Genomic DNA, 13,597 nt, shown 5'->3' with positions numbered 1-13,597 from the left:
AAAGAAAAAAAAAGGTTAGGCGCCAATAAGAAAATATTCTTATTAAGTGAATAACAAATGCCCAGAACTAGAATTAGGAGTTGTTTTAACTCGTGAGGGAGCACAGAAACAATCACTAAGGTTTGTTTTTTGCCCAAGTCTTTCACATATGCTCTTATTTGGTGAACACAACAATTCCACAATACAGGTATTATTCACGCTTATCGAATGAGAGACTGAGGCTCAAGAACAACAGCCAACAATGGACAAAGGTAGATTTCAAACCCAGGCTTCTCTGACTTGAGATCTATGTTCTCACAAATACATTAAGACCTATAAATCCCTCTTTTAGGAACACATCTGATTTCCAATTGTGACTGAGCTAAGAAAAAAGCCCTATTATGAACATCACTGCCAAGTACAAGGTATAAATAGTAAGTCGAATCTCCAACTGAGAAATATTACAGCATCAGAGATTATCTTAATTAAAAAATATCTTCATTACTACACACTTTCGCCTGTATTATCTCATTCAAACAACATGAAAAAAGCTAGGATGTAAATGCCATCATTCCTATCTTACAATGAACAAATATTTAAAACTCAGAGATCAAATTACTTGCCCAGCTTCTGCTGGAAAGATGTACTCACAGAACAGAAACGCGAGACATCGCTTATTTATTCATTTAACAAAATAATTACCAAGAGAATGCCATGAGACAAGTACTATTGCAAACAGCAGGGTTTTCTATGCAAACAGCTGTAAATGTGTTAAAATTCATGAGTTATAACACTCAAGGCTATTATGGACTGTTAGGAAAGATGGAGGGAGCATTACTATAGGATCACTGTGCATTCATGTGACAGCTATCTGTTCAGTAAAAATATCTCACATCACTGTCGCTGTAATAATTTATTATTTACAGACATGAATTGCTATTAAATCCCCATTTTGTATATAACAATGCTTATTTCCCTTCAATGGAGTATGGTAAAACCTTAGTGGTCGAGCAATTAACTACTGCATCATGAGATAAACCAAGCTCATGGTCCTGTGCATCAAAAAGAGCTTCAAAGTATACGAAAGGAAGAGACTCTTTCAACTCAAAAGTAAAAAGCTAAAAAATGCAAGCAAGGAAGGAAGGAAGGGGGGAAGGAAGGAGGGAAGGAGGGAAGGAAAGAAGGAAAGAAGGTTGGTTAAAGTCTCAATACTCATATGAAAGTTATGTCACAAAAAAAAAATGACCTAAACACTTCTTTTGTAACTGTAACAATGATAAATTAAAATCACCTCCTGGTTTCAAGTAGCAAAAAATTCCAACAGCTTCAGAACAAATAAGATCAGGGCATAATTCATTCCTGGGGTGTGTTGTAATACCAGAGATCATTGCTCAATAAAATCAGCCTGCTTCCCTTCAACATTACTGGAAGCAAAGTGCCCAATTAAGTGAGAAATGTTAAGAGTCCAGTCAGCATAACAATGATGGATTTAATAATCCCATAAATTTCTCCTAAACAAGCAACCCTGTCATTGCACATCAAATTCATCACACTGTTGATAAGGACTTTCCACATTGCTAGCTAGTCCCCCTGCTACATCTGCAAAGGAAAATACAACAATGTAGAAGATAAGAAAGAGGGAGAAATCAGAAATCTGTGAGATCTACAAGCTTAAGCATCGATTTAAGAGCTTGGGAAAAACTTACATATACACACAATACATACATACACACACACACACATAATACGTACATACACACATATATACATACATATAATGATATATGTGAGTATATCACATATATAATGATATATATGATATATACAATATATACTTATATGTGTACATATTATACATATAAAATGATATATGTGTATATATGAATGAAACAAAGCCAAAGAAGGAAAGATGTGAAAAACCAAAGGAAAAGAGATAATTATCACCTACCAGCACCTTTCAGAAGTCTGGTGTCAGGGTTTAGGTTAAAAGACATAATAAATGCAAACAGGAAGGGCAGAATTTTCCCTCCCTTCCACTTTTTTATTCTAATTTGTGGTTTTTAAACTTTATAAAGGAGAACAAAGATAATAAACTAAAATATATTTCAAAATATTATTTCCAGAAGGATGATATTTGAAAATTATCAATTGTATCATCTTCAGATACCTAAAATCAGGCTAAAAATCTGCCCCAAACATAGTATACAGAACATGCTGCGATTCAGGATTAAAGCAAAGAAAGAAAATGTGCAACTGTTTTGGATTTAGTGAAATGAGAATTTTTCCATTGACAATCCTAAGGTAATTTTATGAATCTCCCTATAATGACAGCCATAGATACACAACCCACTCTTACAAATACTCTACAACATCATTATATGTATATGAATTAATTTCGCTTCTTGCACTATTGTTGTCTTTTAGCTTCTTTCAAAGTCTCCTTCCTTAAGAAGTTGAGAGAATGTATTTCCTTCTAGTCAAAAGATACAGGAAATAATAAAGTCACAGCTAGTATTTACTCAGTGTAGAGTGTGGTACTTTGCAAAGCAATTTATATTTCACTTCATCCTTGCAACAAAACCACAATCAGTGATTTTTATTCCCATTTTCCACATGTAAAAGATTCGATATAGCCAGTTGTAGATTCTAGGGCTTGGAGCTGGCAGCCAGTTGTACAACCAGACTGTGTTTCCAGAACCCATGGAGTTTATCACTAAAATACACTACCTACCTGGTCTCTTAATTATTGTTTACACCTCCTAAAACAATAGTTGAGATAACTGTAACATCCAAAGAATTACCCCAAAACATTGCAACCAAAACAGAACACAATCAATGGATATGAAAAAGTACCTGGAATTCAAAATGAGTTCAGTATAGCAATTTAGCACCTAAGCTCATAGATGGGTTCAAGTCAGTTCTTGCTATGAATACATTGACTGCATATGACTATATGATTATATAGCTATGACTATGCTATGCACATACCTACTACTCCTGTGTCAGATAAAAGGGAGGTAAATTTCACCTGGAAGTCATCATTTTTTCTTCCGATATAAAAGATAGCCGGAATGCATCACATAGAATCCTCAAGCAAAGTGACAGTCTATCATGAGAAGTAGTTTCAACATCACTTGGGCTAAATACAGAGACACTCCTCAGTTGTGTCTTTCTTAAGTCTCCCCTCCAGGAAAGCCAGTGGAGCAGGAATAAACGGGACCATTTAACACTGTATAGCACACCTTTGTAATGACTTAATGAAAAACTGAACTAAGGATCTGAAGAGAGATTGTTCCAAAAAAGAAACCACATGGGATGCTCCGTCAGGGAAGCGCAAGGTGCCACCACCATGGGATACCACTGCACACCCACGGGGATGCTAGAAAGAAAAAAAAAAGACAGATAAAAACAAGTGTTGGTGAGGACATGGAGAAACTGGAGCCTGCCATGGCCCGAATGTTTATGTCTTCAGAATTTGTATGTTGAAATTCTGATGCCCCGTGTGACGGCATGAGGTGCTGGGGACTTTGGGAGGTGCTTAGGTCATGAGGGTGGAGCCTTCTTTAATAGGTTCTTATAAAAAAGACCCAGAGAAATTGTCTGCCACTTCTGTCATGGGGGGACACAGTGAGAAGACGCTTATAAGCCAGGAAGGGGGTCCTAATCAGCTATCACGCCAAATCTGCTGGTACTGTTACTTAGACTTCCAGCCTCCAGGACTGTGAGAAATACCTTTCTGTTGTTTATAAGCTACTCAGTCTGTGGTGTTTTTGTTACAGCAGTCTGCATAAGACCCAGTCCTCACACACTGCAAGACTGTAAAGTGCTTTCTTTTGAAAATAGCTCCTCAAAAGATTAAGCATAGAATTGCCACGTGAACCAGCAATTCCAATCTGCTGTATGCCTCAGAGAAACGAAAACCTATGTCCACACAGAAACGTGTGCATGGATGTTCATGGCAGCTTTATTCGCAATAGCCAGACAGCAGAAGCAACTTCAATGTCTGTCAACTGAAGAAAATGGAAATGTGAAATATAGCCTATCCACATAACAATTATTTAGCAATAAAAGGAGGCATGCCCCAGCAGGATGAGCCTTGTAAATGCGTCGAGGGAAAGAAGCCAGTCACAAAGGACACATGTTGTGCCTCCATTTATATGAAACACCTGGAATAGGCAAATCCCTAAAGACAAGCGGTTGCCAAGGGCTGGGGATGAGGAGAGAGGTTTGGAGGGAATGGGGAGTGACTATGAATGGTGTGGGATTTCTTTGGGTGTCATGAAAACTTCTATCATTGATCAAAACCAAGTTGCAGAAACAGTACCCCGAGGCCTTTTTGGTCTGGAAGCATTGAAGGCAGTGTTACCAAGTGCCGTCTTCAAGCATACCCAAGTCTCACTAAGGCAGAATTGCATCATGATAAGACTACCCAGTTGCTTTAGGGATAACGTCAAGGCTGAATGAGCTAATTTACCAATGATTATTATTCAAACTTTTTTGGATCCTGGACCTTTTGAGTATGCGTTGAAAGCTTTGAACAAGGTAGGCATGGTGTTACCCCAAGGAACCTAAATAATTCCACAGACATTAGAGGAGGACTCTCCAAGATTGACGTGAAACACGACAAAAACAAGATCACTCTCTAATTTTGCCTCAAAGAGGGGGAACCAGGAAAGAAGAGTGCCATGGCACCCCGAAAATGACCAAACATCCCCCTTTCCTGGCTAACAGGAGTGACTACTGCTTCGTCTCCAGTGATGACTCTAGCCTGTTCCTCTAGCTTCCTAGATAAAAATCAAGATACCACAGAGTTCCTGTTGTGGCTCAGCGGTAACCAATCCAACTAGTATCCACGAGGATGCAGGTACAGTCCCTGGCTGTGTTAAGGATCTGGCATTGCCGTGAGCTGTGGTGTAGGTTGCAGATTTGGCCTGGATCTGGCACTGCTGTGGCTGGCAACTATAGCTCTGATTCGACCACGAGCCTGAGAACCTCCATATGCTGCATGTGTGGCCCAGAAAAGCAAAAAAAAAAAAAAAAAAAAAAGATTCAAGATACCTAGTAGATGGGAGATCCCACGGTGGTGCAGTGGGTAAGGATCAGGTGTCACCTCTGAGGCAGTGGGGGCTCAATCCCTGGCCCAGCATGGCATTGCCACAGCTGTGGCATAGGTTGCAGCTGTGGCTCGGATTCAATCCCTGGTCCAGGAACTTCCATATGCTGCAGGTGTAGCCAAAGGAAAAAAAAAAAAAAGCAAAGAAAAAGATAGCTAGTAGCCACATTGCCTCTGCTTTCTGACAGCACCCAATCCAAAGAGATGCTTCCCTTTCTTTAAACCTCTGGAAAAATTACCTTTCCCCAAATCCTATTATAAGCTCCACCTGACTCCCCCCCCCCATTTTTTTTTTGCACCACTCCACGGTTTTCCAAGGTATGGATCTCCCCTGCTGCAACAGTCAGTCCAGTTTGGTAACAGCGCATTCCTGGTGGTATTTGGCTGATGAGAATCAACCCTAGTGTAAAATATTCGTAATGCATTGCTAAGAAGAACACATATAAAACTTTACATATAACTTCATGCCCCTATTGAAAAATGCACATATATCATACATACACTACATATTCGATCACTATGCTGACACGAGCCAAGAGAATGGCTAACAAATGTTGAGAGGATTTATCTCCGAATGTTGGTTGGTACGATTGTTTTCCTTCTTGCTTTTCTTTTTCTTTTTTTTTTCTTTTTATTTATTTATTTATGTAGGGCCGCACCTAAATTATTTAGGGTTGTCAGTGCCTAAGGTTTTCAGTCTTCCACATGTTAGAATCACTTTCATGGGAGGCTCCATGAACGTAAGGACTCCTGGGCTACATCCCTGGACAGTCGAGTTTGGACCCCAGGTGATTCTCACCCATAATGTCTGAGGAACCTTGAAAAACACAACTTTGATCTGGTGTTGTCACCGCTGTGGCTCAAATCTGATCCCTGGCCTGGAAACTCCATAGCCCGTGGGACAGCCAGGGGGAAAAAAAAAAAGAAAAAAGAAAAACATAACTTTTAGGACAACCTAGAACTTAAAGGCTATACAGATTAACAGAGGAAGGGGAGAAACTTTGAGGCGAAAGGAGAAGTACAAGGAGCCTGAAACCATGAAGCTTTGAGTGCTGGGGACAGGGAGCATGCTGGAGCTCTCAGTAAACCTGAGTTGACTCAGCTGATGGAACTGCAGGCTCCTTCAGAGAAGGGCTGCAAACTCAGCAGGTCTGGAAAGGAAAGGTGGGTAGCATATAAATCTCATGCACGTTTCCCACCCACACTGCTGACACCAATCAGCAATTCATTAGTTTCGTCCATTGAAACCCACAGGTTTTTCAGACACGAAGTCTAACTCTTCCTCAAACATTCCCGCTGGTAATTTGCCTTCTTCCAACCCTATTAAATCTTTTCCACCCTCCCAGGTCCTCATTCTCTTTGTTTATGCTGCCAGACAGCTGAAAGCCCACCTCCAGCCAACGAAGAAATATAGAAAGCTCAATTAAGTTTAAAATCCCCCACTGAGCATCTATATGACACAACAGTGTAAGTCATCATTATCTTTCAACATCGTGTTAATCTTTAAAAAATTTTTTTAAATGGGACTTTCCAACAAGCAATCTGATTTCTCTTGTGCCCAGAAATTTAAGCAGAAAAGCGTTCCTACCTTTAACCATTTAAAAGAAAAACTCTTACATTAAAAATGAATACTTTGAGTTTTTGTCTATAGCACAAGGTAAAATGACTTAACAGCTAAAAAAGACTTCCAAGTATAAACTTTCATCTTACCATGACAGCTGTTGTGCATCTGGTTCATCCTAAAACACACACCACCCCACAATTACATTTTAGCTGCAAGTTCCCCTCAATGTTTTATGCCCCTTCAGATAGGCAGCAGTACATTTTTGTGTGTGTGTGAAAACCACCGATTTTTCCAATGGCAGTAAAATTTCCAATTATTAACAGAGAAACACTATTTGATATTAAATCAGTTTAATCAGTAGAATGTTATTATGTCCTCATCCTAAGCTTACTGGACTAGCCAATTAGGTATCAAACAAAAATCTCCAAGTAAATGAGGGTCAATGATAAATTAAAAGGAACCCCAAAGCAAAAAAGTGATTCCTTTAAAATTAAGTGTTTAGAGTTTTCCTATTCAATTACAAAACTAGTATGCATAAAGAATACCACTGAAAATGAGATCACATAATGTATTCACATGGAGAGTATCTCAGCAGAATAGGAAATTTAGAGCTTATGATGATGAGACACACATGCCACTTTAAGGTGATTTGGAGTAGTTTTCGGAAAACCCACATTCCAATAAACCAACACTATGTCTGGTCAACACGGTTGCAGACTTAAAAATAGTGCTCTCACACCTAGAATGCCTTTTTAGTAGGCTAATGCCAAAAATTCCATTTTAATAAATGGCAAATTTAATTCTGCAGAATCAATCCTTGTATGTGAGATAGAGGTAACATCAACTTCGTAGTACTATTAGAAGGATTAAGAGAGATTACATACATGCAGAAGGAAAGAAATACTGTGGCAGAATTCCACAAGGAGTGAAATAAAATGTCTTTTAATTTGAGACTAGACCATGGGAATCGGAACAGACAGTTGGGAAAAAGATACAGAAACTGCTCTGCATAATAAAGGGGGAAAGAATCTTAAGATTTCACGAGCAGCTGAGAAGGAAGGAAAGAGGGGGGATCCTAAGACAGAAAAACTCTGGAGAGAGGATGGGGAGGATGGCACAGTGAGATGGAGCAAGGCTGGGACCCAAAGAACTGGCAATAAGAAGTTGCCTGTGGGCAGCCAGGCTCTTCATAAAATAAGGCTGAGCCATTCTAACCCCGCCCCCAACTCCAATGTAAATCTGCTACAATTAGCAACCCTTCTCCCCCAACAAGGTCGATTTGACGAAATGATCTTGTGTCTTGGGTAAAGTCTTATGAAGAGTCTGCTAAATACAAGTGCCTCCTTGGAAGTGATGTTTTCAGAAAATTAGGAAATGTGGGCTGGGTTCCAGATGTCAACTTACACCAGGTGATGAAAAAAGAGCAGTTATAAGAGATAAGACACCCGACAAGCTGGAGCAATCAGCAGAAACGGAGAAATGAAACAAGTGGTGTCTGGATGGAAATTAAACCCCAGAGATAGTGGGGGAGAGAGATAAGAGGCAGAGTTCATTTTATTTAGATATCATGGGACCTGAGTGACCCTGGTAGGCTGGCGGCTGAGGGGGTAAGCCTGGCAGCTAACTTCTAGCTACACCCTGTGTCTTTTGATTGGCAGTCAGTAAATGTCAGCTCTCTTCCCTTCTGAGGAATGAATAGCGTTTCCTAATTCAGATACAATTGTTTTCACGCTTATTACAACTATCGGAGAAAAGAGGCAAACTACTAAAAGTGATATAAAACTAGCACAAAGTTGAACTTGATCCAAAATAGTCAACCAAGAACGACTGGTTGATATGGGGAACGGGAAGAAAAGATCTACCTGCGAGGTAAATCAGACATTTGTCCAAAACATCTGTGATTTCATAATGTTAACTAGGAGATTTCATCACGTCACATGGGAGAAAGCAGCGATTTTAGGAAGGCAATTGAGCAGCCTGGGCGAGGAAGTCAGATGGAAACCGTAAAATCAACATCTTTTCTGCAGTAAGAATGATTGGAAACATTCTAGCAACAATGTGGGCTTTTCGTTTCATGTTAACGAAAAAGGTTAGACATTTATTTTCAAATAGCAGAGAAACTTAACTGAAGACTTCCTTTTTTTTTTTCAAAGTATACACACACACAAAAGAAATAGACTGAAAGCGTTTCCTTGGTAAACAGGTGCTGCAGGATGAAGGTGCAGCCGCTCCGTTCCCCAGGGAAGTCTCCGAGGGCCCTGCAGGGAAGCGAGTCCGTGAACGCGGAGAAGGCACGTTCATCGCAGCGATTATTAGTGCACAGGTGCCTGCATTTGCTCCATTGAAAATGCCAAAATAGAAACGTACTGTACCTTGGTTTGAAATCAAGGGGCTTTGTCAAACTGCAATTCCCTTACTACTACCTAGAAGCAGAGGGCGTGGAGGGGCGGCAGGAAATTTACAAGAGAACCTCACAGACTCTTGCGTCTCCCAGGTACAGCCAGCTTTACAGAGTCGCTTCTACAGAAACTGTGACTTGCAACCTCATCCCACCAGGGAAAAGAAACCCCAAACCCAATTTGACCGCTCCCAGCTGCGCCCCACCTAACTGGGTCTTGCCCCGATGGGTGCTGCGAAGTGTAAGCCCCAGGTTCTTTCCTGAACCCTGTTCCCACAAGGAACCAGCCTCCCTGCTTTCGGGCAGCAGCCGCGTCCGCTCGCTCCTACCGTGGTTCCTGACCCTTGCTCCGGCTCGTCCTGTCCCGGCGGTGGGCTGGGGATTCCCGGGAGTCGGCGCTGGAAGACGCGGACGCCCTGACGGCTATTTGTAAACACGCTCCACGTGCGCTCGCCCTGCCCCATTCGCATCCCGCTTAAGGTACCTGAGGATGCGCAAGTCTCTCGTAAACCCTCCGAGAGTGCGCTTTTTTATTGCACCTGAGGAGGGGGGAAGCCTCGCGCAGAGAGCCGGGACTCTGGGAAAAGGACTAAGACAGGGTAAACGCGTACCGCCCCCTGCTGGCCGGCGAGGACAGTCCTCAAGCTGCAGCCTCCCGGCCCTTTGCCGAACCCACGCGACGCCCAGAGACTCTGCAGCGGCTGGGCCCGCCCCCCGCCCCGCCCCGTCCCCCGCCCCGTCCCCGCCCCTCCCGCCGGCTCGCAGGAGACCCCGCCCCCGGGCCGCGCGCGCCCGCCCGCTCAGGCCCCGCCCCCCCACCGACGCAACGTTCCTGCGGGGGCGCGCGCGTGCCCCCTAATCCCCCGCCTTCCGGCTCCGGCGGCGACGCTCGCCGCCAGCCGCCGCCGCCGCCGCCGCCGCCGCGCCACCAGTGTCAGCCTCCCCCGGGAGACTCCATTTGCTCTCAGGGCGGTGTGGCCGCCGCGAAGGCGGGCGGAGAGCGATGCCCCCGGCCCGCGGCCTGGCGTCCCCCGGGCCCAGCGCCCGCCCGCTCGCTGCCTGGCTGCGGCGGTGACAGCCTGGTCGCTGGCGTCCACGGAGGAATCCGGGCTCCCTCCCCGTGCGCGGAGACGTCCTGCGTTCCGGAGCTCGCCCTGCGGGGAGAGGCCCTCGCTAACGCGGCTGCTCCCTGCCCTCTTACTCTCAGGAGGTAGGCAATTCAGGTCCCGCTGCGCCCCGACACTCCAGAGAATCCTAAGAGCAGTACTGGCCGTCTTCAGCCATTCTGTTAGTAGGAGGCGGTCATTTTCTCAACCTAGTTGCAGGATAGATGTGGGTACTGCCACCGACCCTGATATTGAAAGAAAAATGTTTTTGGTATTTCCCTGTAGGTTTCCGAGGCTCCGAGTGCCTAGACAGCCCCCAACAGGAACTTGGCCCATCGAGGATCATCTTTCACCAGGATTATTGTAACATCTTCACTGAGCCTTCCCCCCACTCCCCTCTGAGACCTGATTTCTGCCAATGAAGTTTTCCGATGCTTTCTTTCACCATGGGGCACCACTTATTGTTCACCTTTTTCCGTTTCAGTTGCCCAACACATTAGGTAGACGTTTGTGTTGTGTTAAAGTACAAAGTTGCTGCCTGTCCACTTTCACCTCATTCGCACTGCTCCCGTCTGTCCAGCTTGCCTTATCTTGCTTGCCTACGACGTCCATAACTGCTCACTTGCGTAATCTATAGCATTCCTCTCCCGAAAGGCAGCCTTCCGTACAGCGCACAGCCCCACAAAGACAGCAGCAGTCAGGGGGCCGAGCTTTCCCATTACATCTTCCTATCTGTTGAAGTAAGTCTGCACGTCTCGTCTGAAGCTGTTCCCTAGCCCCTTTCCCTAAATACCCCCGCCTAAGTCTTAGTTCCTTTGACCTGGAGCCTCACCTGTAACAAGGGCGAGAGGAATTCAGTTTGCAATAGGACTGTTGTAGAGCCCTTGCGGGTGCCCTATTGGTTGCCATCTCTACGGAGATTACAGTTCATGAAAAGACCTTAAACTCAGCGAGGAGGAAGCGAGATAGAAGGTAGGATTAACGGGAGCTAGTCCTTGTGGAAGGACCTTTGTAAGTTTTGCAACAGCAGAGTGAAGAGACTTACCCAGGCCTTCGCCTGGAAATTGGCCAGTACCCTGTCCATCTAGGTTCCTGGGAGACGGGGAAGGGATCTTAAAACTCCATTTTCTCGTCTCCTTGTGTTCAAACTGTCGTTCAATCTCCTGTTCCGGTAAATATAAAATCCTGGATGCAAAATGCTGGGGAAACGGAAGCGTGTGGTGTTGACAATTAAGGACAAGCTTGACATTATCAAGAAGCTGGAGGAAGGCATCTCTTTCAAAAAACTTTCTGTGGTGTATGGAATTGGTGAGTCCACAGTTCGTGATATTAAAAAGAACAAGGAAAGGATAATAAACTATGCAAACAGCTCAGATCCTACAAGTGGGGTCTCCAAACGGAAGTCAATGAAGTCATCAACCTATGAGGAGCTTGACAGAGTTATGATCGAGTGGTTCAACCAACAGAAAACAGAGGGGATTCCGGTGTCTGGAACGATTTGCGCAAAACAAGCCAAGTTCTTTTTTGACGCTCTGGGGATGGAAGGTGATTTTAATGCATCGTCTGGCTGGCTGACTCGGTTTAAGCAGCGCCACGGTATTCCAAAGGCTGCTGGTAAAGGAACAAAATTAAAAGGAGATGAAACCGCTGCCCGTGAGTTTTGTGGTAACTTTCAGGAATTCGTTGAGAGAGAGAATCTACAACCTGAGCAGATTTATGGAGCTGATCAAACTGGATTGTTTTGGAAATGCCTCCCCTCAAGGACATTAGCTTTTGAAACCGAGCAGAGTGCTTCTGGTTATAGGTCAAGCAGAGAGAGAATTATTATTATGTGTTGTGCAAATGCCACAGGTTTACACAAACTTAATCTTTGTGTGGTGGGAAAAGCCAAAAAACCTCGTGCATTCAAAGGAGCTGACCTTTCAAACCTTCCTGTCACTTATTTCAGTCAAAAAAGTGCATGGATAGAACACTCTGTTTTCCGACAGTGGTTTGAGAAATACTTTGTGCCACAGGTACAGAAACATTTGAAATCCAAGGGGCTTCTAGAAAAAGCCGTGCTGCTTTTGGATTTCCCCCCAGCGCATCCAGACGAAGAACTGCTGAGGTCAGATGACGGCAGAATAATTGTGAAATATTTACCGCCAAATGTCACCAGTCTCATTCAGCCTATGAGCCAAGGCGTTCTAGCCACAGTGAAAAGATACTACCGAGCAGGACTTCTCCAGAAATACGTGGATGAAGGAATTGACCCCAGAATGTTCTGGAAGAACTTGACCGTGTTAGATGCAATTTATGAAGTGTCAAGGGCGTGGAACATGGTAAAGTCAAGCACCATAACCAAAGCCTGGAAAAAACTCTTCCCTGGCAGCGAAGAGAGCTCAGGCATGAACATTGACGAAGGAGCCATTTTAGCGGCTAACTTAGCCACCGTTTTGCAAAACACAGAAGACTGCGAACATGTTGACCTTGAGACTCTCGACCAGTGGTTTGACTCCCGGAGCAACGACTCGAGCTGTCAGGTGCTGACTGACAGCGAAGGTGCCGAGGACCCGGCCAAGCCTGCCGAGCACAAGCCTTCCAGCAAGATGCGAAGAGCAGACCTGAATCCAGAGAAGCACATTAGCCATAAAGCTGCCCTCGAATGGACCGAGAATTTACTGGATTATCTAGAACAGCAAGATGACATGCTTCTGTCGGATAAACTGGTCCTGCGGAGGCTTCGAACCATAATAAGAAGGAAACAGAAGATCCAGAATAACAAGAGTCGTTAAGAGTGCGCGGAAGGGTTTCCGTGTGTTTGCATCTTTGTGACTTTATCTGCAGTGGAACTTATTTTCTTGTTTGAAGTGCTGTGGATTTCCAGGCCAAATGCATTTTATAAATGATTTTAGGATTAGATGCCGTTTTGGATTTACTTAAATGACTGCGCTTTGGTGTCGATTCTAGGACGTGAGCATTGACATGTACTTTGTTTAGCTCCTGTCTCTAATCTGTGTTATACTAATTCGACCGTAAGGTCCCTGAGGCCACGGATCTCATGACTGTTTCGTGCCTGAATTTCATTGTCTAATAGAGGACCGTGCACTCTCTAGGCAATCAATAAATCTTACTTCAATTTTTATGACTTTCTCTGAACTTCAGTTTCCAAACTGAAATACGGTGGGGGTAAGGTTCCAGTTCTACGATTTTTCCACCTGCTGAAAGTTTGAGAATTCAGCAAAGATTCTGCTTGACGTACGTGTATTTTAGAGTGAAAGCAGAGATCTGAAGGAAAGGAACCTAAAGCTTGAAATAGGGCATTCTCTATTTGGAGAATCAGCAGTTCAGACTGGCTGTCTCTGAATATAAGGAGGGAAACAAACAAGCTTCGAAACCTCCCCCCGGGAAAGGGCTTGCTTGCACTTCACTCTTAGCTCATCTCTCAGTAGGGAGAG

General features: G+C 43.9%; 2 protein-coding genes across 6 annotated transcripts in view; one reads left to right on the top strand and one right to left on the bottom strand.

Annotated features, from left to right (window-relative positions):
* The window catches only part of FAM13A (family with sequence similarity 13 member A), a 325,535-nt gene extending 315,943 nt beyond the window's left edge, over positions 1–9,592 (bottom strand). The window contains exon 1 of one of the 5 annotated variants that reach the window (XM_047799215.1): positions 9,384–9,592. In XM_047799215.1, coding sequence (XP_047655171.1) covers positions 9,384–9,524 — 141 coding nt within the window. In that variant the 5' untranslated portion in view covers positions 9,525–9,592. The remainder of the gene's footprint in view (positions 1–9,383) is intronic. The other 4 variants (XM_047799220.1, XM_047799218.1, XM_047799221.1 and 1 more) reach the window with 4 other exon arrangements.
* Positions 9,593–9,943: 351 nt separating this feature from the next.
* TIGD2 (tigger transposable element derived 2) lies at positions 9,944–13,284 on the top strand. The gene is made up of 2 exons (XM_047799050.1): positions 9,944–10,264; positions 10,446–13,284. Exon 2 carries the CDS (start codon positions 11,357–11,359, stop codon positions 12,932–12,934), a length of 1,578 nt encoding a protein of 525 aa, XP_047655006.1. The 5' UTR covers positions 9,944–10,264; positions 10,446–11,356; the 3' UTR covers positions 12,935–13,284.
* The last annotated feature ends 313 nt before the right edge of the window (positions 13,285–13,597 follow it).

The sequence above is a fragment of the Phacochoerus africanus genome, chromosome 10 (genome assembly GCF_016906955.1).
Source record: "Phacochoerus africanus isolate WHEZ1 chromosome 10, ROS_Pafr_v1, whole genome shotgun sequence".
Taxonomy (NCBI): domain Eukaryota; kingdom Metazoa; phylum Chordata; class Mammalia; order Artiodactyla; family Suidae; genus Phacochoerus; species Phacochoerus africanus.
This window is presented reverse-complemented; position numbering and strand designations above follow the sequence as displayed.